Source organism: Acartia tonsa, chromosome 2 (assembly GCF_053477335.1).
Source record: "Acartia tonsa isolate MP-2025a chromosome 2, ASM5347733v1, whole genome shotgun sequence".
Lineage (NCBI taxonomy): Eukaryota > Metazoa > Arthropoda > Copepoda > Calanoida > Acartiidae > Acartia > Acartia tonsa.
Window position 1 is genome coordinate 25,060,175 of NC_137261.1, and position 26,277 is coordinate 25,086,451.

General features: G+C 34.6%; 1 protein-coding gene and 2 long non-coding RNA genes across 5 annotated transcripts; 1 reads left to right on the forward strand and 2 right to left on the reverse strand.

Moving 5' to 3' along the window:
* The first annotated feature begins 2,959 nt into the window (after positions 1-2,959).
* Positions 2,960-26,256, forward strand: LOC145312484 (uncharacterized). The gene is made up of 26 exons (XM_080151741.1): positions 2,960-3,138; positions 3,644-3,707; positions 4,042-4,210; positions 4,375-4,955; positions 5,102-5,209; positions 6,918-6,974; positions 7,442-7,576; positions 10,259-10,358; positions 10,776-10,857; positions 11,336-11,419; positions 11,811-11,852; positions 12,273-12,375; positions 13,294-13,530; positions 13,901-14,084; positions 14,361-15,125; positions 15,422-15,672; positions 15,798-15,932; positions 16,839-17,055; positions 17,275-17,462; positions 17,837-17,947; positions 18,305-18,416; positions 18,753-18,844; positions 24,418-24,589; positions 24,800-24,957; positions 25,307-25,469; positions 26,068-26,256. Exons 1-26 carry the CDS (start codon positions 3,003-3,005, stop codon positions 26,254-26,256), a joined length of 4,635 nt encoding a protein of 1,544 aa, XP_080007867.1. The 5' UTR covers positions 2,960-3,002.
* On the reverse strand, positions 8,167-9,765 carry LOC145312763 (uncharacterized). Of its 2 annotated transcripts, XR_013877111.1 has the most exons (4): positions 9,432-9,762; positions 9,010-9,276; positions 8,596-8,758; positions 8,167-8,392 (listed from the first exon to the last, which is right to left on the reverse strand). It is a non-coding gene; the product is annotated as an uncharacterized LOC145312763 (long non-coding RNA). The 2 variants fall into 2 exon arrangements; XR_013877110.1 differs by having other exon boundaries at positions 8,596-9,276; positions 9,432-9,765.
* LOC145307544 (uncharacterized) lies at positions 19,029-21,729 on the reverse strand. Of its 2 annotated transcripts, XR_013875507.1 has the most exons (4): positions 20,711-21,729; positions 19,887-20,565; positions 19,468-19,688; positions 19,029-19,184 (listed from the first exon to the last, which is right to left on the reverse strand). It is a non-coding gene; the product is annotated as an uncharacterized LOC145307544 (long non-coding RNA). The 2 variants fall into 2 exon arrangements; XR_013875506.1 differs by lacking the exon at positions 20,711-21,729 and having other exon boundaries at positions 19,887-20,581.
* Positions 26,257-26,277: the final 21 nt, after the last annotated feature.

Genomic DNA, 26,277 nt, shown 5'->3' on the forward strand with positions numbered 1-26,277 from the left:
CCCCTAAAATTTTTTACCCCCCCCAAAAAAAAAAGCTTGGACGCCCCTGTACCAAATATAACTTACAGTCCAATGGTTACTAATGGTTATAAAAGTTTGGGTACCAATTAGTCCTGTTAATATAATTAGCCTTATTCATTACAGGTTTATTAATTAAGAGAAAATTGTCTGTAATATGATGCATTTCAGTATGGCTGAGAACCGATTCTAATCTAGCGGATATTTATCAGTTGCGAAGCCATTTTTAACGTTAACTTTTCTTGCAACAAAAAAACACTTAAAATAAAGATAGGAGTCTGAAAATTTTTGTGTAGATTCCTTAAACAAATTAGAATCGCCGCTCTTTTATGCTTTGTGCTCGATTTTTAACTTTAAAACCCTTTAATTATGCGATGTTTGTCCGTAGGTTATTTATGTTTAAATTTCGTATCAATTAAATTTCAACAAAATTAACGTTAACTTTTTTTGCAAAAAAAAAACAATTAAAATAAAGATAGGAGTCTGAAAATTTTTGTGTAGATTCCTCAAACAAATGAAAATCGCCGCTATGTTATGCTTTGTGTTTGATTTTTAACTTTAAAATCCTTTAATTATGCGATGTTTGTCCGTAGGTACTAAATGACACTAAAAATATCTCCTCAAATCACGATCCCCCTTTGAATGGCCCTAACTCGGTAGTTTTTCATCGTAAATCAATGAAATTTAAACATAGTTAGTTTAAGTAGTTTCTAGTACACACAAAAAATTTTATTAATATCGAAGCAATACGAAAAAAGTTATCGCTTTCGTAAAAAAGGCACTAAAAACGATAAGAAAACAGCATTATAAACTCTCTCAAAACTGGTTTTTATCTGTACCTATTAAATTAGCTTAAAAATAGCATTAAATTTGATGATTTTAACGTTAAAACAACGTTGAAAACAGCAAAAAAGGCCGTTATTCTATAGCCATTATATTACTTTAAAAGTATAGTCAAAAAAATTTTAAAAATCACGTTTTTTTATTCACCTATTGGTCTGTATTAATTCTCTATCTAGGGACTTACATCTATTGGGAGTAAAATCAAGAAAAAGTTAAAATATTTGTTTAGTTTAAAAATTTACACATAGATGTCTCCAAGTTTTAAGGAAACTTAGACTTGCCAAATTACAATATGACCATACAGGCATTAAAAACACATAACAAACACTTATAAACAAAGGCCAAACTATTTTATTTTATCCTATACTTTTATCATTTTAATTATCTTTTATATGTGATCAGAGCCTCCTGCTACTTCTATCTAGTCCTTAACAAGGTATTAACCACTCCTAACCAACCCTTTCCCCTCTTTGAATTTGAATTGGGGTCAAAGATGATTATTAGTCTAGAGGAAATTCGCGCGAGGAATGACCTCAATAGACTTGACCCCCCCCCCCCCCTGTATGTGTCAGTTTTGACACCCGGTATATGTCTAAACGGACACCCCCCTACACGTTGATATATAGGGGGGTGTCCATTTTGACATTTACCAGGGGTCAAAAATGACGCATACGGGGGGTATCCATTTTGATACACACCGGGTGTCAAAGTAGATGCATACCCCCGGGGGGGGTTTAATTTTCATGATACCGGGTATCTCCACTCCTAAACTAGGATTATCCCTATGTTTCCTCTTAAAATTCCTTGATTAGAGAAGCTTTGATACTGAAAATTACTTTTATAACAAGCTTTAAAAAAAATAAAAGTTCTGACATAAAACTATTTTTTTACAGAATATAAATCGAATTCAAGGATTGGGAGCGGATATTGTATTAAAAATTGAATTGGATAACGAAGTTTCTTATTCGTAGACTCAAAAACTTTGGGAACTTTAAATTAAATTTTAATTTGTTGGTTACAAACTAGCAATGACTTTACTTTTTAATATATTATTTTAATCTAGAAAAAGGGGTAAGTTTAATTATCATCATAGTTAATCAATTAATTAATTTATCATCCATTGTCTTATCCTTTAAGATCCAATCGTCTAAGCTACTTTTACAGTGGTTTATGCAATTTTTATGCTAATATAAATATTAAATCTTTGGCTTTTATGTACATTATCCATCGATGCATGCAAATTACTTTGTAATTTTTGCATACTACAAAATCAGTAATAAGATTAGTATTTTTTGTTTTATTAAATTTTATAGTGTTCAAATTATCAGAAAGTTAAAATTGTAATGTTTTTTTTTATGCCGAATGTGTAACATAATTATTTTCCGATATAAGGAAATTATTTGTCTATGGTATAAAAATTGCCGCGGCATTTGTGCTTGACTGTGTTTCCCCGCGGTAGAGGTAGCAATCAGCCGCCTTGTTTTTGTTTGAATCTTGGACTAATTGTTTTTATCGTTTCTATGTTATTTTTTAGTATTTTTTTTTAAATTTAAGGTATAGTTAGTTAAAGATGAATTTTATGTAAATATAAGATTTGATTTTCTAAAAGATTTTCTATTTCTTCTGTATTAACGATGTAAGTGGTAAAAACTATTAACTTTAATAGAGTAATATTGAAACATTTTACTTTCAAATATTTGTATATTATAAAACCTACATTTTAATGTATTGGCTTAAAATATAACTTAGTTTTGACAAAGTGATCTCTAAATTACTGCTAATGCGGGGCTGTATTGTATATATATTGAATTGGAATTATTAACTTAATTAAATTCAAGCCTTCTCGCTCTAAAATGTACGTGTTGAGACATAATTAATGTTCCAGTGTGTTTATTACATTTTATTGCCAAAACTAACTTCTCATAAGTACAGCTTGCTAATCTAGATCATTTTCTAGAGGCTATATTTCTTGGGAGGGTTTAAGTACCCTTCCCGAAATTCGCAAGTTCTAAACTTCATTACAAAAGATATCCACATTGGTTAGTGAAATACAATACAAAAGTTTTATAGGTTATGTGAAATTTAGGTATTAAATCTACTACAACAACTTTTTCATTTCAGAATGAGAAATAATTAGAATAATGCCAGGAAAAAAGAGATCCCGTTGGGATGAAGAATTACTGGAGGAGGAGGAGTTACCCAAGAGAAACAAGGGACCAAACATGGAGAATGGAATATCACCAGGTCGGAGACCGAACTCAAGAGCTAGTGATAAAGGTAAATTTTGTTATTAAATAAAGTACCCTTAAGTGTTAAACAGATATATAAAACTTTATAGTTAACTTTTTATAATGATTAGAACAATATTAGTTATTTTAATACTATATAGCCGACCAAAGAATATAAACGCAAGCATAAACGTAAACGTAATCTGTTTTTACTTTTTGATTTAAATGTGTCCTAGCTAAAACTACGGTTTCCAGTTGTATAAGACAAACAGAAAGAATCTGTAAACAGTAATTACAAGCTCTTTGCAAACATTATACATTACATTTATTTCATGTGGTTTGTATCTCAAAAATGTAGCCTTTTTGATAGGTGCAAGGCTAAATCTGTATTTCTAAACTTTAGAGATATATAATATACATATAATAAGACTTGATTTAATTTGATTGTATTTAATACTGAAAAAAAGGGCCTATAATTATTCATTTCATTCCTCTATGGTTGTCTTATGGAAAACTCAATTTTGTGGGACATGATCTATTATTTGTTTCTTTAGGAAAAAATACAATGGCTTGTAAGAACGGACATGACCTAGTTCAAGTTTCAAGAGAAGTTAGAAGGTACATTTTATTTACATTTATGCAAGTTTGACTTTAGAAATTAGGTGGACTGGATAATTTATCTCTAAATCCTTAGAAATATCACAGTAAGTACAATGTAGGTGTTGAGATTTAGGAAGCCCAATATAAAATTAATATCAAGTTCAGTTCTTTTACTTGTCAATATGTACTTATTATTTTCAAACATTTGGATAAGAAATGAAGGAAATATATCTTATATCCGAATTTTCTTATATTTCTTTCGGGGAAAATATAAATCAATGTATTTTTATAACCTTTTAATTGCACTTGGAAAGTTATAGAGAAAATCTATTTATATTTTCTAATTAATCAGATTGGAGAAAGAGACTCCATGGACCTGTGATAATTCCAGCTGCAAGCACGACTGGGACGCAGATACGGATGCGTACCTGGACCGCCAGCGGTTCAGATGCGTCCATTATTCCTCTGGCAATACAGGATGCAACTTTGACCTCTGTGGAGATTGCTATAATGTATTGAAGGTATTTTCATCTATTACATGTTAAAAAAAATTGTGTTGAATGTGTTCTCATGCAGGAGGAAAGAATTTAGAGCTTCATTTATTGAGCATTTTAACGGATAAATTAGGGTTGTACAATTACATCCTTACCTTTTATATCGTTGTAAATATTGTTCTACCTATTAGGAGGGTGAAGAACCACGAAGATCAAGCCGAGAAGTGAAGCCAAAGTTTCGTCACAATGACGGAGAATGGATAATCTCTCCGAAATTTCAAACCAAATCGAGCCCAGAAAAACACAATTCACCAAAATCAAATCACGTCACGGACAGCAGCCAGATGAACGGGGATAGTGGAATAAAATCGCCACCGTTGTCCCCCCGAACCCGCCACACCCGTTCCGCCCAGTCACAAAACACTCCGAGAGGCCACTCACCGCCGACAGCCGCGGGTCGGTCACCTAGGGCCAGATCAAGGGATCAGGAAAAGGACCCTGAAACAGAGAGTGACTTTGAAGAGCGTCATGGCCGTCGAGAGGATTCGCCATTCTATCCCAGCGTTAGATTTAGCCCGTCGGTTAAGAATGGTTCGCCATACGGAAGGCGGACTCGAAGCGGAGGGCGAAGCAGAAATATGACGTCATACCTACAAAGTTTGGCTTCAGAGGATGAACAATCTGAGTTCAACAGGCAATATTCACGTGATCTCAGGAAACGTCAAGCTAGAAAGCTCAGTGAAGAAGGACAGGAGGAAAGAAGAAGCACAAGGTAATCAAATAATTACATTTCATGTAATTTTGTGCCTTGGAGTGTTTAAATGAAATTTTTAGTATTTTTTTTTGTGGGGGTGGGAATAGTAGTTATCGTACCAAAAGGAGAAAGTTTACTCGAAAACTTATCTTGTTATTATTAAGACGTCGGGACACAAGCCAAGAGGATGTGTTTACCGGGTCCCGCACTCGTCGAACTCGTGTTAATCTTGACCAATATGAAGAAGAGGAAGATGAAAATACCAACACGAGGTAAAACAACACTTATCATAAAATTTCTACTGTGGTGTAAATATTCTGCATGGGATCCGCGGTTTAAGGGAGGGAGGAATTAAAAATATGTAGGGGGGGGAGTGATAAATCAAAATATACTGAAAATTAGGGTTGGTCCAGATATTTTTTTGGCCGGATACCGGATATCCGGCTGATTTCAAATGCCGGATATCAGGTATCCGGCCGGATATCCGGCCAAATCACCGGATATCCGGTCGGATAACCGGCCTAATTACTACATATTTAAATATTAAAAAAGGATATAGTCCCTTTCGTGGCAACGCACCTTAAGGGGCGATTCGTTGTATTTTTGAAATTGCTTTTAATAGGTTATTTTAGGTTATGTTAGGTGATTGCCCCGCAGGGTTAGACAATTGGCCCCGCAAGGTTAGAGTCACCCGCGAGGGGCTAAAAATAGGAGGAAAGCTGATGTGAAAATACGAATAATCGCTCCTTAAGGGGCGTTGCCATGAAAGGGACTATACCCGCAAAAAAATCTTCATAAACTGGTGTTTTATATTATATTAAATAACTTAAAACCTTACAACGACTTTTTTTATAAAAACTAAACAGCTTAAAACCCCCCTGGGACCTATAAGAAGCTTCACTCTAAAGGAGAACCATATCGGTTCAGCGGTTAGCGAGATCCTTCGATACAGACAAAAAAAGCTTACTATATATAATAGGATAAAATTAAAACTTAAAAATTAAGTAACTATTAAATGATCTTTCTTCTTAGCAAATAAATCTAATTAACTATTACTACCCTCAATCTGTAATATCAACCCCTAACCCCTATTTCTATCCCATCTTCTGTGTATAAAAGGTAGAGGGCTATAACTGAGTGACTTTCGAAATATGGGTATTACACATAACTGAGAGTTGAATTTTTTTTTAATAACTCCTTCCTGGCGGGCACAGGATGCCAGCAAATCTGGTAGGGTCATTCAGGTAAAAAGTAAAAATATTTTTTTTACTTATACAAAGCATTTCATGTTATCTAATACTAAAATATCCTATAGTCGTACATCCTCATATGTAATATAGGTGTTCAAGTGAATATCAGGTTCCAGGTATAATCCTGCAAGTCCTGAACCTCCAGGTCTCCAAAATCTTTAAACGGTTCCTGTGACCGCAAATTTTTACTTGAAGATTTCAAATTTTAAACTTAGGATTTTTATATATCTTCATGACAAATTACAATTTCATAAAATCCGTTGCCGTTTACCTGCCAACCGTCGGTTTGCGGCTGGCAGGTACTGCTGCAACCGCCAAAATTCATGTTTTGAGATTTCTAATATAAAATTTACTTAAAGATAACATATTCAGAAAAAATTGTTCTTCTAGCTTCAATAATAAGAAAATTACAGCCATTTGAGATAAAAAAAAAGCAGAGATTTTTGTTGTAAAATATAAAATATTATATTGCCGGATATCCGGCCGGATAGTTTCAATATCCGGTATCCGGCCGGATATTGTAAATGGCCGGATATCCGGCCGCACCGGATATCCGGCCCAACCCTACTGAAAATATCAGCTGATACCAAATCCAGAAAAACAGGCTAAAAATACAAAAGATACCTATGGGGAAATATTTTAAAAATTAAAAAAAAGACCGTGTCTCATCCATAGACACAAAAATTTTATTTATTATAATTTTATTTCATATCTATTTCAACCTTTTCAGAAGAAGCACCAGGACACGTCACTCGGAACCAGAACAGCACTCTTCTGATAGAGCCAGGTTTACTTTATACTTATACTAGCGGTCACGCTACTACTTAAGGGAAGCAGGGTATATTGCTTGACCCCCCATTTACAATTTTATTTTCAAATAAAAAAGCGAAGTTTTTTTTGGGGGGGGGAGGTTGTTCCAGTGGCTATTTCTCTTGAGGTGGTGAAGGTACATTTCTCCAAATTAGGAAAGGAGAACCATATCGGTTAACAAGAAACTTCCGTGCCCACACACACATGGTCTTCCTCTTGCTATTATGTAAAGATTAACTTCAGCTTTACAAACATTATTTTGTTAAGAAAAATAGTATAATAATCATATTGATTTTGGATTTCCAGTAATAACTTTTTAGAGAATTTTTTTTTGGAATTAAGTTAAAGTTAGGTAATTTTGTTAGTAGTTTTAGAAAAAGGGAGGAGATTTACACTAATTAAATATACAATGTATATAATACCTACATATTTATTTATTTCTAGGCGAAGGTTAAGAAGTATGAGTGAAGATGAAAGGCCATTAGCCTCTAGGAGACGTGGAAAGGGACGAGATTCCAGCAAACACTCTGAAGAAGAGGAGGAGATTGAAGAAGAAACTCCTCTGCCTACGCGTAGCAGGTAAATAATAATCAGGAAACCTTTACGTGATTTCCAGCTGTCGTTGGGGGGCAAAACTTATTTCTGATGATTTCCACCTATTTAAACGGGTCAGACAAATCTAAGTGAAGCTATTCTATAATGTAATAAATCCGTCTTTTTATTCCGTGTGGCGGATGGCAAGTACCTTATGCTTCAGCCAATCCAACCCTCAGGTGCCGTCTGTTCCTAGTCTGACAGCGTCTTCATATCATTTTCAGTCTTAAAGCATATGTATTCATTACTCATAATTCAAATTCTCTCATTGGCTCTTTTACGGTAAAAAATTACCTAAAATAAAAAAGGAGAATTATTTTTGGTATTGTGAATTAAAAATTTGATTCAAATGAAGTTAAGTTAAAATTTAGGTAAAATTTTTAAGAGACCAATATTTATTACACCAGTATATTTATATACAATAGACGAAGGCTTTAACAGTAACTATTATTGTAGAAATAAAATAAAGATAAAAGAAGGTTGATAAAATATAAAATGTATATAAGCTTATTAAAAGTCCTATTTTCACTGTAAGAAGTTCGGCAAATGGGCTTAGTTTCAAGGATGAATAAAAACTTGCATTGCAGGTATGCTGTTTCTGTTTTCAGGAACACCCGGATTATGACTAGTACTGTTCAATATCCCACATTGGCGTTGTTGTGGTTGGTGAAACTTCCACTTTGATCTTCTTAATTTATTAGTTTTGATATCTGTTGGTTAAGGCTCTTGATTTTGCTTAATTATTATCAATTGTCCTATCTCTGGGCCTGCTACAAAGGCTTTGAACTCCTGATCCGAGTCCTGAACAAAAAGAAACCATTAGTGGGTTCATATAGGACAGGTGGCCACAGGACATAGTCAACACTATTATGAGGCGGCTATGGAAGGTCTTATTTATAATTGTGGTGGCCACAGGACTCATTCACATTTCCAATTACATTTAGAACATTGAGGAATCATTGATGGACTCTTATTGGTTCAAATAAATTGTAAGGAAATTATACCTTTGGCAGCTATAGTGTAGGCTTAAGCTCCACAGTAGCTCTCACACTATTTGGATCAGACAGGCTCCAAAGATCTGTAGTAGTTAGTTTTCCACTATTTATTCAGCAACTGGATGAACTCTCAGCTGGCAATGGACTTTAAGGTTTGGCTGATCTCATCAACCTAAAAAGGTTGCTGTTAGATGTTGAAGTTACTCAGTTAAGAGCTGAAGAAAGTAAGATTAATGTAGGTTGAAATATTTACTTCTTAAAAGACTATAATTTTGTAGATTATTATGCAGGTTTCTTTTTATCACTTTGTGCAGAATTCTCATATAACTAAGCCCAATAAAAAGTTGCCATTTATTTTATCTCCTTTAACTAAATATACCTCATAGACGTCCATATAAATAATTAATAAATAAGCTTATATACCTGTTAAAGCCACCTTATTTATGTATGAATTATTAACATTATTACTGGTTAAAATAGTCTGAAAGATAAAACTTTTTTTTTAAAACTCTGCTAATTGCCTTTCAGACATGGAATTACATTTGAATTTATTTGTCTCATTAGTTCCTCTGGCAAGGTGGGAACAGATTATTTGTACAATTAATTCTTATTAGACATAAGAAAACATTTTAATATCTCATCAGTTCCTCTGGCAAGGTGGGAACAGTTTATTTATCATTATTATTAATGCTAGTTTGACATTGGAAAAACATTTGATATAAAATTGTATTTTGTACTTTTTTGATATTTATACTATTTTTTGCTGTTTATGTAGGTTTGAACTTAGCAAAGCATTTGACGAATTTAATAATAGGAATAAAATCAATAAATTGGAAGTTAAAGACTTGAATAAAGAGAAAGATATAATGATTCAAAACACAAAGGGTGGCATGATGGATTATTGAAGAATGTAGACATCTTGCAAGTTCTGTAGATTCCTTCAACATTCCATGACTTATATTTTGGTTGCTTTGACTTAATGAACATCTCATATCCATCGGTTTACATCAATCTCTATCCACATCCACATATATTCTTCAATTACTTAATGCTGGGCTGGTTGGTCCTCAATTACTTAATGCTGGGATGGTTGGTCCTCAATTACTTAATGCTGGACTGGTTGGTCCTTGTCAATTTGATAGCTTTGAAATTTCCACATGTTCTGTCCAGACAACTGTGGTTCATCTAAAAAAAGTTCAGATTAGAATCTTACATTCCGTCTTTAATGAACGGTGGGGGGGGGGGGGGATTACGAAGCTGATCTGAAATCTTTTAGGTACCTATACTTTTAGATATACAAGTCAAATCAAAGCTTCAAAGCATAATGCCAAAAATACGTATTTTTTTCTCCGTTATTAATAAATGGTGGGATGGGGAGATTCGTGAAGCTACTCTGAATTCTCTTAGATTACTCTTGACTAGGTAATAAGTACATTCTCTTTACCTCAATTGGCCCTACCGTAATATTTTAGTCTGTTGCCCCAAATATTATTTTAGATTTATTTAGGTACCTTAATGGCCGTACAATTTTCGTTAGCCCGCTGACAATATTTCAATATTGTTTTATGCTTGTTTATGTGTATTTTGACTTTTGCACCAATGTTTTAATCCATATCTGTCATTCAGATTTGCTTTAATTTACACTTGTCTCACATTATCTTTGTATATTTAGCAGGCGAGGTCGCGAACCAGATGTGTCTGCAGACGATACTCCCCTACCACCTCGTGGCAGAAGGCGTGGAGGCGTAAGAGAGGCAGTAGAAAATTCAGAGGTTTAGAAGTTCTATTTTTCTTAACATTTCCAGTTGTAAGACATTTTATGCCCTGGCATTTACAATACCTAGGTACTACCTATAAGGAGAAATATTTGATTAAAACTAATTTTACTGAATAAGTCTTGTTGCTTTTAAATGAAAAAAAAGGGGAGGTAGGTTGTGCTAAAATACAGTAAAGGTCTGAGTCTTAAGGCTTAAAAACAGTAGTAGAACGATAATATTTACTAAATATGTGTATTCCTTGTTGAATAGAACCATAGACAATAATTTTATATATTTATATTTAGTGAATATTATCGTTCTACTACTGTTTTTAAGCCTTAAAACTCGCACCTTTACGGAATTTTAGCACAACCTACCTCCCCCTTTATCAATTAACACCTATTCAGTCTATATATTACTAAATGTTCCTAGGAGGAAGAGACACCATTGCCGCCTCGGCAAAGTCGTGGACGTGCAGCCAGAGTTGTGGAACCTTCAGAGGACGAGGACGAAGGTAAGCCTATACAGTATCTACGCAGTTTGCACTCCAGTTATTATTTTTTTTTTAAATAATGGGAGGCTAATTTCACTTTTATGCCTAACCTTTGCAGTGCAGGGACCTTTACCTGCGCCGCTCCTAAACTAGATGTCGTATAATGTATCCTAACCTGACATAACATAATGAACAAACAAACAAAAACTATCCACGCCATCCCTTATTTTAATTTTTTTTCATAAAGGTCAAGGCACTTAACCTATTTTCTCGAATATTGGTGTTATTATTATAGTTACTTTTAATGTTTTAAATCCAAAACAATGTTAATTTACTTTGGCTTAGCTAAATAAATAAGGACAAAATCCTTATCATTCTTTTTCTTAATACAAATCATCATATTTTATTCAGGCTTTTTGTAAAAACATACATGGAGTAAATATTAAAACTTTACATTTCATTGAAATTTTTTTTAATAAATTACAATATTGTATATCAGGAGATCCAACAGTAACAGAGGCAAGCGTCCGACGTAGCAGCAGGAGGCGTGCAGCTGTACTGGATGCTGAGGATGCGGATACAGGTACAGGGGTTGTCTTCATGAATACATTTCATAATTATTATGACATTACCTATCTAGAAAAAAAAGTTATTAGTTTGTTTGAATTTTTTATATGTTTGCTCTAGACAATTGGGATTTTTTTCGATATGTTAAACATGTTTAAATATTGAAAATAATACCTAAAGGAAATTTTAAAGAGAAAAAATAAGTTTGTCTCAGATTTTGGCGAAACACGAAAAACGCCTCCGTGTCTTCACAGTTCCACAGTAAAAATCATTAAAGCAACTGCCATACCAAATTTCAGTGCTGTAGTTGAGTTCCTTTGACTTTTAGTTTGGTTTCTAAAATTGTCAATACCGCCCTCCATCTTTGAATCATAAGTTTTGCTGAAAACTAATCTTGTTAATTTTAGAATCTGGTGAGGAGAAGAACGGCGAAGATGGAGAAGAAGAGACAGGAACAAATTCGTTACAATAATACACAAATAAATCACGCAACCTTTATCTTTAGAAGTATTTTTTATTATTTTAAAGGACGTTATGACAAGCAAAGTAATATGCTACCTTAACATTTTTATCTATTCTAATAAAACCGTGTTTTTTCATATTTAATCGAAAAATTTTATATTCTAAAAAATGTCTGACATCATTGCTGGAAGGGGTCAAGAATCACTGCTCTCCTTCGTTTTTAATGCAATTACGGGCTCTTAAAGAAAGTGGCGGAAAAAAAGCCTAAAACCTTATCAAGACATAAATGAAGCTTCCCAAAAAAGGAGAACTCCATCAGTTCAGAGATTATTGAAATCTTAAGCTTCAGACAAAAAAGCGTTAATATTTTATATAATAGCCGATTATTTCTTTAACGAATTTTTGTCCAGAAGAGACAGAGGATTCAGCACATGAGGATGGAGAAGAGGAACAGGAGGAAACTAGAAGGAGGAGTTCTAGGAGGAATAGGAAACCAACTAATAGATTTAGGTTAGTAAATAGAACAGGAGGAAACTAGAAGGAGGAGTTCTAGGAGGAATAGGAAACCAACTAATAGATTTAGGTTAGTAAATACAACAGGAGGAAACTAGAATTAGTTCTAGGAGGAATAGGAAACCAACTAATAGATTCAGGTTAGTAAATAGAACAGGAGGAGACTAGGAGGAGGAGTTCTAGGAGAAATATGAAACCAACTAATAGATTTAGGTTAGTAAATACAACAGGAGGAAACTAGAAGGAGGAGTTCTAGGAGAAATATGAAACCAACTAATAGATTTAAGTTAGTAAATACAACAGGAGGAAACTAGAAGGAGGAGTTCTAGGAGGATTAGGAATCCAACTAATAGATTTAGGTTAGCAAATAAAAATATACATATCCTTAAACATAAAGTAGTAAGGTTTTTTAGTCTGAAGCTAAAGATCTTGGAAATTACAGGTCCGGATGGGTTGTACTTTCAGAGAAGCATTATAAATAAAATGTCTTGGGGTGGTTTCAGGCTATTTTCCTGACCTACCTCGCTCTTCCCTATATGATAGGGTCGCAGCCACTAATGTACTTGTAGCGTAAAAAGGAATGGGAAACCAACTAAGTAATAAATTAAGATTGATAATTATCCCGTCACATTTAAAATTTAATGATTGTGCTCACTGTTGTTATGTTAGATGCGAGACTTAACAGTAAGAGTATATAGGAGTGCCTTGTTCAATAAACAGGCGCAATTCATTAAAATTATAGATAGAAAAGATTTGACATTTAAAGTTTTAACCAACCAATCAAGATTTGTAAGAAGTATACACTTTTTAAAGCCAAAGTTTTTAATGTTTTTAAGTGTAATTTAAAGTCTTCACATGCATTAGCAACCTCCTGTATCCTATAAAATATAATTTCTAATAGTATATAATTTTTAGTTATGAAGCCCCACCCCGTGAATCCATAAGGGAGCGCAGAAACACTCGCCTAGAAAATATGGACAAATATGGGTCCGAGGAGGAGTTTGAAGGGGGAGCCAGCCCCAAGAAAAAGAAGTACAGCCTGCGAACTGTCAGGGCTAACACAAACAGATATCAGCCGGAGATTAATGGGGATGTTTCAACCAAGGACAGACGGTTGATTCGGAGCTCAGCAATTTCTGAGAGAAACACTAGGTATTTTTCTTTACAAAAGTAGTAGGATGTCTGTTTTAAAAAATGTAATTTGGTGATTTTTAGAGACGCTTCGTATTAGTCCTTAACAGGAGTTAATTTAGCCAACGTCATTAATCTTTTAATTTTCAAGCAAGTGTTCAATATTATTTGTCAAAACTTGATAGTAATTTTTACAGTGATAGTGCACTCAACTTAATAAACCAACCAATCAAAATCCATTAAAAGTCTCCAAAGTTGTTAAGCCCACGAATAAAAAAAACCGTAATAAATCTTTGGAGATTAGTGTAATAAACAGCCCATTTTCCCCTCCCTCTCTCTCTCTCTCTCTCTCTCTAGTGATTATGACACATTAAAACTTTTTTTCTTTTAGACGTCCCCGCCAAAGGAAAAACTCCCGCCGCAACCGAACAGGTGATTCTAGCAGTCCAACGTCAAGCAGCTGTAGTGACGAAGAGGCCTTTGAGCGCAGAAAATCTAAACGAATGCTCATAGAACGCGAAAAGCTGCGTCCACTCAACATGAACACAAAAGATGTTACAAAATCTATTTTTAAGGCATAGAAAAATATTGAATACATTACTAACTATAATATTAAAAGATGTTAAGCTAAGATGTCCATATGAAAACATAGACATATGTTTGATATCAACATATGTCTATCTAAATCTAATATTTTTTATCTTACTCAATGTTAGATACCTACTGTTGTTATTAATACCCGTTAATCATTTTTATAATAGTTTAGTAACTTAAAATTAAAACCTTTTAGTTAATTATTTGTTTTGTATTACCTACTCTCTTGTGTATTCTATAATTTTCTATGGCTCCAGGAGAGATCAAAGATTGGTGCTTCGTTGGCTGACGTTCAGCCCATGGAAATGGACATGGGAGTTAACTTTGACAGTATTGGTGGCAATAAAGAGTATATCAACTCTCTAAAAGAAATGGTAATGTTCCCCTTGTTGTATCCAGAAATGTTTGAAAAATTCAAGATAGTACCACCACGAGGCGTCCTATTTTATGGCCCACCTGGAACCGGTAAAACCTTGCTGGCCAGAGCTCTGGCAAATGAATGTTCATCAGAGGGCAGGAAAGTTGCGTTTTTCATGCGCAAAGGTGCTGATTGTCTGTCAAAATGGATCGGTGAATCTGAGCGTCAATTGCGTCTGCTGTTCGACCAAGCTTACCAAATGCGTCCGTCCATAATATTCTTTGATGAAATAGACGGGTTGGCTCCGGTAAGGTCCTCCCGCCAGGACCAAATCCACAGCAGTATTGTTTCAACATTACTTGCCCTTATGGACGGTCTCGACAATCGCGGTGAGATTATTGTAATCGGAGCAACCAACAGGATTGAAAATATTGATCCAGCCCTGCGCAGGCCGGGAAGGTTTGATCGAGAGTTAAGGTTTGCTCTGCCAGACAAAGCCACGCGTAAAGAAATATTGAAGCTACACACAAAGCCATGGGATCCGCCGGTCAACGAGCAGCTGATGAACTTTCTGTCAGCCAAGACTCTGGGTTACTGTGGAGCAGATATCAAGGGGTTGTGCACAGAAGCCGCGCTAAATGCTCTTAGAAGACGTTACCCTCAGGTGAGAATTTATTTGATTATGAATTTAAAAAGATATATTAGGTAGATTTTGATAGTAGCGCAGCTGCTCTAGAAACATTAAATGCATTTTCTTGTAAATAACGAATTGTGTAAAATCTCTAGGTAAATAGTTTCTTTCGTTGCTTTGTAAGTTTTAAGCATGGTTTATCTAATGTTTTAAGATCCAAAATAATTTTAAGTTAGTTAGTTTATTAGTTCATGCACTACTCACCTATCTTCTTTCATTCTTGATTTACTCTCTGTATCAATAATAATGTTTTAATTCACTTATTGTAGGTGTATGAATCTAGTCAAAAGCTTGCAATTGACCTACACCAAATTGAAGTAACTCGAGGAGATTTTGACAAAGCTCTGAGGAAAATAGTTCCATCAACGCACAGGGTTGAGGACAAAATACTCTCCCCCTTGCCCAAGCATGTGAAGCCCTTGCTCGAGTCCACACACCTAACCCTGGTGGCCAATCTGAAGCGTATGTTCCCCCATTGTGGGGTTGGCAAAGGGGCTATCTTACCCAAGATTTTAACTCACAGGAAAATAATTCATTATTATGCAAAATTTAGAAGAAAAAAGGCAAAGCATTATATTACTGTGTTCGAATTTTTTTTTATCAATTTCAATCTTTTTTTCTTACAATTTAATGAATATTGCTATCCAGACCTCGTCTGATGATTGTTGGTTCTGACGGCCAAGGACAGAACACATACATAGGCCCCGCTCTCTTGCATTTCCTTGAGAGGTTTCCTTGTCAAAAGTTGGATATTCCAGCTTTGTTCTCAAATTCAGCCAGGTAAGTCACATTTTTGCTATTCGGTTTTAAGCTAACCTACATTTAGGTATGTATTTCGTCAATAGAAAGTTAGTTTTGATTCTCCTAAAAAATTAGCAGAAGTCAGTGACTGTAAGACACCTTTATAAACCCTTAATATGCTCATCATACAGCAAGTTTTAACAATATTATTATAAGCTAAGCTTAGAGAGAGAAAATGCAAAGATCCTTAACTTACTGCATTTTCAAAAAAGGGGGGGGGGGGGTAATGCAACCATCTCGTAATCAGTGAGCAAATGGCACTTACAATTCGAATTTCGATCTGAAATTTTGCATGAGTAATCCTTGGTAGGTCTATTTTCCCTAAATCGAACAAAAAGTTGAAAAAGTAACGGTTAACGGCTCAGCCGTTTAGCCGTTTTTTGGCTATTTTTAGGGCAAATCTGCCATAAATTATGTAGGAATCAACTTTTTGAAACATATTTTTGCTTTGAATCATGTGAAATGATACAAAAAAGACATTTTTAGATTTCTAGTACCAGCAACTAGCGGCTAGAACCGTTTGAAAGCGTTTTGGAGCAGCAAAGAGTATTATGTGGAGATAGGTTTCGTGATGATTTCCCTTGAAAATAGTTTTAAAAATGGCTAAACTGCTGAGCCGCCAGCCGTTAGCCGTTACTTTTCCAACTTTTTGTTCAATTTAGGGAAAATAGACCTACCAAGGATTACTCATGCAAAATTCCAGATCAAAATTCGAATTCTAAGTGCCATTTGCTCACTGATTACGAGATGGTTGCATTTAAAAAAACCCCTTAGGTAGGTAACAAACTTACAAGTAAACATGAGTGTAGAAAATTTATTAGTGTAATACAGTTTTCTATTAATTTACTGCTGCGCTACTTTTGGACAAAATTGCCCTTTTTTCAGAACTCCAGAAGAGGCGTGTACCCAGATAATCCACTCAGCCCGCAGGACCATGCCGGGGGTCCTCTACATCCCCCACCTGTGCATGCTCTGGGATACAATCTCAGAAACAGTGAGGGCCACCCTCACCACCCTGCTGCTTGATATTCCCCCGACAGCGCCCCTGCTCATATTAGCCCTGTCCAATAGGCCCTATGCCTTTTTGTCACCAGAAGTTCAGGTGACTATTTACCTAAATGTTTGGATAAAAAAAATTCTCCTAAAAACCAATAAAATAAATACCAAGTTTTTGTTATTATAAGAATAAAGCATTTTTCCTATTAGTTACCCTATTGCATATAACTCCTAGTTCTAATCAAAATACTTATTTCCCATAATCTATTGTTTATTATTTCATTCTTTTTTGTTTTGTAGTAAAAATTTACAATATTTTTTTAAGTCCATGTTCCTTCCATTCCACAGAGAAGTGTACAAGGTTCAGAACCCGACAGAAAACGAGAGGCGTGAATATTTCCGCCCACTGATCACCTCGTGCACCGCCTTGCCGCCGAAGCCGAAAGAAAAGGCGGCACCAGTGGAAACTTTGCCAGTATTGCCCGCACCTGAAAGTAGAAAGCTCACAGAAAGGTAAATTTAGGCCTCTTTGATGAAAAAATTTACATTATTTTTATATCATCACTTGCGGCTGCACCCCTGCATCTAAGGTAATTGAAAAGAGAGGTATGGGCAAAAAATACTACAACTAAATTAAATCTAATAAACCTAAAATATCCTATACCCATCATAGGGCCCTATGATAGGCCACCTTAAAATAGTTCTTTAAATTCTAAGCTAGAGACAAAAATAACTTTAATACTTTACATAATAGCTAGCGGCTTCGTCCCTAGAGGCTACTTTGTATTACATATAATGGTGGGATTAAAACGAGGCAGCTTCTATCATACAAGTCTAGACTGTTAATATAATTATGGATCTTATAAACAATTTTGAATTTGTTTCAGAGAGGAGAAAAGACTGAGGCGTAAAGAGGATGCCCTGCTAAGAGAACTCAGAATTTTCTTGAGAGATATTTGGGCCAAGATTAACAGAGAATCAAAATTCTTCATGTTCAGGTATCTTGTTAATACCCAGTAAATGATCTGTATTGCTTTATTTTGTCTGAAAGTGTGCTAATGTATTTGTCTCAAACGGTTGATCAAAACCCTTACATTTAGTTTTAGGCTTCCTCTAAGTGCCTAGTCGAGTATCAACTCCCTCCCCCCCCCCCTTTTTTTATAAATAAATTAGCAATACGGGGCAGGGGGGTAGTTTTGCGTTTGTATTTTACTTTAGATCAGGTTAGGTTATATTGGGTGGGCAGGAAAAAAAGCTGCCCCATCCTCTTTTTTTTTGTTTAAATAAGAGGCTCTTCCTTCGGATTCTAGAGTTTTGCTTTTATGGATGTTGTCATCCTTGTTTCTTTTTCCTAGATCTCCAGTAAACACTGAGGAAGTAGATGATTACTTGGACTATGTGACTAATCCCATGGATTTTGAGAAAATGCACCAGAAGCTAGATGATGGAGAATATCAGAGTGCGCAGGTATATTTATTTTATTTTCCAGTATGACACAAAGTAAAAGAAAAGCATACAAAACATGAAATAATCACAAGCAAACAACAGAATCTAGGGGCTCTGTATTCAAAGGTCTAAGAAGGAGGCAGAAAAAAGTCTAAAACCATCCAGAAGCCTATATGAAGTTTCCCTAATAAAAATAATAAGTTCAGTATTTATTGAAATCTTAAGCCTCCGACAAATAAATATATATTTGGATGAAAAACGACCTCTGATAAATTTTGGGAAAAAGAGGGCTGTAGATTAATTTATAGTTAGCCTTCACACATTTTAAGATAAATATTATGTTTAATTTTATTTCAGGATTTTCTGGATGATATTGATCTTATTGCCAACAACGCTACTGCTTACAATTGTGACTTGGCTTATGAAACTAACAGAATTATTTGTCACAGGTGATTATATACATTTTTTAGGGGGGGGGGGGGGGGGGTTGTCGTACCCTCAATGGCAAAGAAATCCATAATTTTATTCAATCCTTTTTTATCTAGAATTTTAAAACATAGAAAGAGTACCTAAGTTATTGATAGCTTTGGTATTAAAAGTCTTACAAGTCTATCCATCATCTGCCGTTGTGGCGGATGGCAGGTACCTTATGCTTCAGCCAATCCAACCCTCAGGTGCCGTCTGTTCCTAGTCTGACAGCGTCTTCATTTCATTTTCAGTCTTAAAGCATATGCATTCATTACTCATAATTCAAATTCTCTCATAGGTTCTTTTACGGTAAAAAATTACCTAAAATAAAAAGGGGAATTATTTTTGGTATTGTGAATTAAAAATTTGATTCAAATGAAGTTAAGTTAAAGTTTAGGTAAAATTTTTAAAAGATCAACATTTATTACAACAGTATATTTATATACAATAGACGAAGGCTTTAACAGTAACTATTATTGTAGAAATAAAATAAAGATAAAAGAAGGTTAATAAAATAAAATGTATATAAGCTTATTAAAAGTCCTATTTTCACTGTAAGAAGTTCGGCAAATGGGCTTAGTTTCAAGGATGAATAAAAACTTACATTGCAGGTATGCTGTTTCTGTTTTCAGGAACACCCGGATTATGACTAGTACTGTTCAATATCCCACATTGGCGTTGTTGTGGTTGGTGAAACTTCCACTTTGATCTTCTTAATTTATTAGTTTTGATATCTGTTGGTTAAGGCTCTTGATTTTGCTTAATTATTATCAATTGTCCTATCTCTGGGCCTGCTACAAAGGCTTTGAACTCCTGATCCGAGTCCTGAACAAAAAGAAACCATTAGTGGGTTCATATAGGTGGCCACAGGACATAGTCAACACTATTATGAGGCGGCTATGGAAGGTCTTATTTATAATTGTGGTGGCCACAGGACTCATTCACATTTCCAATTACATTTAGAACATTGAGGTATCATTGATGGACTCTTATTGGTTCAAATAAATTGTAAGGAAATTATACCTTTGGCAGCTATAGTGTAGGCTTAAGCTCCACAGTAGCTCTCACACTATTTGGATCAGACAGGCTCCACAGATCTGTAGTAGTTAGTTTTCCACTATTTATTCAGCAACTGGATGAACTCTCAGCTGGCAATGGACTTTAAGGTTTGGCTGATCTCATCAACCTAAAAAGGTTGCTGTTAGATGTTGAAGTTACTCAGTTAAGAGCTGAAGAAAGTAAGATTAATGTATGTTGAAATATTTACTTCTTAAAAGACTATAATTTTGTAGATTATTATGCAGGTTTCTTTTTATCACTTTATGCAGAATTCTCATATAACTAAGCCCAATAAAAAGTTGCCATTTATTTTAACTCCTTTAACTAAATATACCTCATAGACGTCCATATAAATAATTAATAAATAAGCTTATATACCTGTTAAAGCCACCTTATTTATGTATGAATTATTAACATTATTACTGGTTAAAATAGTCTGAAAGATAAAACTTTTTTTAAAACTCTGCTAATTGCCTTTCAGACATGGAATTACATTTGAATTTATTTATCTCATTAGTTCCTCTGGCAAGGTGGGAACAGATTATTTGTACAATTAATTCTTATTAGACATAAGAAAACATTTTAATATCTCATCAGTTCCTCTGGCAAGGTGGGAACAGTTTATTTATCATTATTATTAATGCTAGTTTGACATTAGAAAAACAAATTGTATTTTGTACTTTTTTTGATATTTATACTATTTTTGCTGTTTATGTAGGTTTGAATTTAGCAAAGCATTTGACGAATTTAATAATAGGAATAAAATCAATAAATTGGAAGTTAAAGACTTGAATAAAGAGAAAGATAAAATGATTCAAAACACAAAGGGTGGCATGATGGATTATTGAAGAATGTAGACATCTGCAAGTTCTGTAGATTCCTTCAACATTCCATGACTTATATTTTGGTTGCTTTGACTTAATGAACATCTCCAGACTGGCCAGAGTGTACGTTTTGTACGTTTTGTACGTTACGCATCGAATCTGTGTACGTTCTGGACGTTATTTTGATATGTGTACGTAACGTATTTTGAAATTTGTATTTTTGTACGTTTTACGTTTTTTTAAAAATAATAAGAATCAAATATTAGCAGAAAAGTAATTTGTATGTTTTGTACGAAAATTTTTGCAAAAACAATAGGTGTATTATTTAAATAAATTCAATAATATCTTCAATTTTCATAGAACAAAAATATGTATGTAAATTATGCATATATGTTATTAGAACTTACAGTTTAAATTTATGGATTTGAAATATATGTCCTATAGATATAGTTTAAACTATTGAACAGAAAGAGATATGCAGTTGACTAAATTCAAGTTTAAATGCATTTCATGCTACTACCCCTTTAATAGATTTTACGATAATTTTTTTCAAATTCTTTATATACTTGGGTAAATTTTCCGAGATATCATATGGTGCACAGTGTAGGATTAAGAAGTCTTATTTTTTGGTATCTTCAGTTTTTAAAGAATAAGAATCAAATATAAGTATAAAAGTATTTGTATATTTATTTGTATTTGTACAAAAAGTATTACAAAAATAGTATATTATCTATAATGCAAAGTAGAATGATGTCTGTCCGTCTGCTTGTCCGTCTGTATATCAGAAGCTTAATATCTCAGTAACCACTGAACCTATTGTGCTCTACTCTTCATGGAATATACCTAATAGTCCTGTGATGGTTTTTGCTATTTTCTTTGGGGGAGGGACACTTAAAGCTTTTTACTTTCTACTAGGATTAGAGGCTTCGTATCCCTCTTTTATAGAATCGTTTGTTGGAAATTTGTCAAAAAAAAATATAAAAAAAAGATTGTGATTATTTTTTTCATTTAGGCTTCGCCCCAGGGTGCGGTGGGGGTTCCCCACCCCGCTGATTTGCATTAGTTTACAAAAATAAATTGAGGGGTGGTTGATTTTTTTTTTTTTGGGGGGGGGGGGGTTCCCACACTCTAAGAAAATAGCCTAAAACTAACACAGGACTAGTAGATATATTCCCTGAAGATTAGAATTTAGAACCCAATCTGTTCAGCGGCTACCAAGATCTTAAGCTTTAGACAGACAGGCATTGATTTACTTTGTATTAAAGACTAGTATTTTCTGAGATCTTTAGCAATAGACAAAATAACCCTATATCCTATTATATGTTTATCCTATAAATCCTTTTTTTCTGTAACAAAGAATTTCGCTAACTGCTGAACAGACATGAGGTTGTAGGCTATTTTCTCTGTCCTTCCATATCCCTTCAAGAACCTGTATTCAAAATGGTAGAAAAATAGCCTAAAACCATCTCGGTAACTGTGTGAAGTAGTTATGAAAATCTTAAGCATCAGACAAAAAACTTACTACTTTATTTAATAGAATATACGGTATTATCCTCTTAGAAATTTTTTTTTCAATATTGAAAATTTGAGTACCCCCCCCCCCCTGACAGCGAACTATGAACTCTGGCTGCAGCGCTCGGCTCCCTAGCCTGCCTAGCCGCAGCGCTCGGCCCCCTTGCCTGCCTAGCCGCAGCGCTCGGCTCCCTAGCCTAAAACCTAACCTAAAATAGTTTTTCGTCGGTAGGTGGGGGGGGGGGTACAAAATTGAAAAAAAATTGAAAAAAAAATTTCTAAGAGGATAACGCCGAATATACTTAGTACGTAATAACAGGATGTATGTCTCTCTGTCAGTTTATTTGTACCGAAGGTTCTCGCTAACCGCTCAACCGATATGGTTCTCTTTTACAGGGTAGCTTCTCATAGGTCCTGGGAGAGGGTACAACCACCCTCCCAAGAGAAACTACTCTTAGAAAAAAATCACAACCCTTCCCCTATTTTTTCTTTCTTTTTAAAATTGAAATCAGAAATGGAGGTGGTCTACTCCCCCTTCCCTCACTAAAAAAATTATTAGCGAAGCTACTCTATAATCACTTTGTCAGTCCGTTATGCTATCGGAGAAACGTGATTTTCTCGGCTCCTGTTTTTTTGATTGAATAAGTTCACATTCTACATATTTTCATTGAGATTTGCCTTTTGGTTGGGTGCTAGATCTATTCCTAGATTTTCTTTTTTTCATGGTTTTCTCGACTTCTATTCAAGATAGACGGCTGAAATTTTCAGGGAATAAATAAATTCACATTCTACATATTTTCAAAAAGTTTCTTTAAGGTTTTTCTATTTGTTGCAGTGCTAGATCGATTCCTAGATGTATAGGTTTTTGTGATTTTCACAACTCATATTCCTGATAGACGGTTGTAATTTTCAGGGATTGTATTAGTTTTCATTCTTAATACTTCCACTAAATTTCATTGAGATTTGCTTATTGGTTGGGGGGCTGAATTTATTCCTAGATTTTCATGTTATTATATATTTTTAAAAGGTTTTGTGATTTATTTAAATAAGTTAAATGCTTATTTTTTACGACACTACTCTATAGTTTATATAGTTCCCAGATTTCCATCCATAACTTTTGAGCTTCGCTACTTAAGGATGTTGTCATCCTTGTTTTTTACTTTTTTTTTTAAATAAAAAAATGGGTTTTTGAATTCAACTCCCCCTCCCCCTAATCAAGTTCCTCTAGAGGCCTCTAAGGGTGTAGTCGCTGGTCCTTATAATAGGATATACTTTGTACATAATAACAGAATGTCTGTTTGTTTGAACCAAAGAATCTCGCTAACCACGGAACCGATATGGTTCTCCTTAACAGGATAGCTTCTCATAGGTTTTTGGAAGTTTTATAACTATTTTGGGGAAGAGTATCACCATCCACCCTCCCAAGAGAAATTGACTTTAGAAAAAAAACTACCTCTTCCCCCCAAAAATGAAATTTAATTGCGATTTTAAGTTAATTTTTTTCCAGATGTCTATAAATAACTTTTTAGCTTCGCTACTTATGTATTTTGTCATCCATGTTTTTTTATTGAATTCAACTCTCCCCTCCTCAAGTGCCCCTAGAGGCCTTTAGGAGCGTAGACGCTAGTTCTTTTGAATAGAGTAATAGGATATCTTGTGTCTGTCAGTTCGCTATGGTTCTCCTTTACAGGTAGCTGCTAGTAGACTTAAATGTATTGATAATAGGTAACTAGGAAATTATTTAACTTATTTTTATTAGGAATGTACGTTTTTTGTACGTTTTTTTTACTTTTTTTATGTACGTAACGTATTTTTTTGTGTACGTTATGTACGTTTTTTATTTTCAAAATTGGCTGGCCAGTCTGCTGATCTCATATCCATTGGTTTACATTAATCTCTATCAACATCCACATATATTCTTCAATTACTTAATGCTGGGCTGGTTGGTCCTCAATTACTTAATGCTAGGCTGGTTGGTCCTCGTCAATTTGATAGCTTTGAAATTTCCACATGTTCTGTCCAGACAACTGTGGTGCATCTAAAAGAGTTCAGATTAGAATCTTACAGCCGTTTAAGAATTCTTTTTAAAATATTAATTAGGCTATTTGTGTCCTCGTACAATTTAAATTGGTACCTATATTATTTTTTATCTTACACAGAGCCCGAGCCCTGCAGGACTTCGCTTACGCCCTGGTCAAGACCGAAATGGACACAGACTTCGAGGACGAGTGTAAGAGCATTGTAGAGAGGAGGAATAAACTCACAACAAAGCTGAAGAAAATGGACAAAGAAAAGCCGCAAGAAATCCAACCATCTCCCAGCAAAATGCAGGTAAGTTAATATTGTTGCTTATCTCGCTAAAAGCTGAACCGATATGATTCTCTAAGTGAGGCTTTCAAAAGTCCTGGCAAGGTTAAAGGCTTATAACTATTTTTGGAAGAGGGTCCACTACCTTCCCAAGAGAAATCGCCCAGAACAAATAACACCCTTCCCCTTGAAAGAAGTTTCCTAAGATGTCTCCTAAGATAATATTTTTTAAAGGATTTGATGGCCATAGTGGAGCTGGCATGTAAGGTCTGCGGCAAGACATCCGACGACAGCAACATGTTGATATGTGACGGGTGTGATGATGGTTATCATACCTATTGTATACATCCGCCCATCAAACAGGTTCCTGATGGTGACTGGTTCTGTCCCAAGTAAGATTTGAAGTTTTTTTTGTTTCATTTATTTTTTTTGTTGTGTCCATCCGCCGATTTTTGAGTTTTTTGCCGTGGTTGTTTAAGTCATCAATATGGATGTAAAATTAGTAGGTACCTATCTATTTTTATTTAAAGTTTATTTGTTGGACAAATAAATAAAATTGGGTACTTAACTTTTATTAAATTTTGATTAGTTGGTTCTTAACTAGTGGTCTCCAAACTTTTCAACCAATGTTTTAAATCCACAGAAGAGTAATCAATCATGTTGCTTATAATTGCATTTGAGATAAGTACATCAATTTATCGTCCATTGTCTTATCCTTTAAGATATCTGAATCTGATTTAGATGCAATGATGATGGTATGACAGACGCTACACCCGGAGAACCTGGTTCTGCCGAGGCTAATGGATCCGGCGGTAACAAGAAACGCCACCGCCGTAGGCGAAGCAAATGGTCGTCGGGCGTAATCAAACGGCCTAAGCACCCGGTGAAGAAAAAGATAATTACTAGGAATGGATTGGTTCATTGAGAAACAATAAAATACTTATAATACGAATCAAATTAAAAATCCTCGGAACATTAGTTTTACTGTTATATAAAAAAACTAGCGGCTTTGCTACCCCACAAATTTTAAAACATTAAAAAAATTAAGTACCTGATGAGAAGCCCCCACTCCGCCACTAATTTTAAATGATTAATAAAGAAATACTAAATACATGATGAGAAGCCCCCACTCCAGCACTAATTTTAAATAATTTTTTTAAAAAGGAGGGTTTTTTTTCATTTTTGGGGATGTTGGGGGTGTCCCACCCCCAAGAAAAAAGCCTAAAACTACCACAGGACCAGTAGGAATATTCCCTGAAGAGTAGAATCCGATCGGTTCAGTTGTTACCGAGATCTTAAGGTACGGACGGACAGACAACATTCTACTTTGTATTATAGATTACAAAATGATTTTATTTTAAAAATTCAGGACCAAAATTGCTTAAAATTATGATTTTTTAATGTAGTATATCATCCTGTTGAAATTAAAGATTTACCAAAGCAATCTATAGAGCATTGAAGTAATAAACTGTTTTGCTCTAAACCAATCCTAATTAACTATCAGTGACACTGAGGAACCAGGTAAAGAATCTAAAGAAGATGACAAGGAGATTGTTGAGAATGGCATACACGAGGATAATGAAGATAATCATGACAATATGGAGACAGATGAGGAGAAAGATAAAAATGAAGGTACTTGCCCCAATGCCCGCCTTGTGTTTATTCACGTTAATATAAAGTGCTTAATATAATATTTTGAAAAATTAAACTAG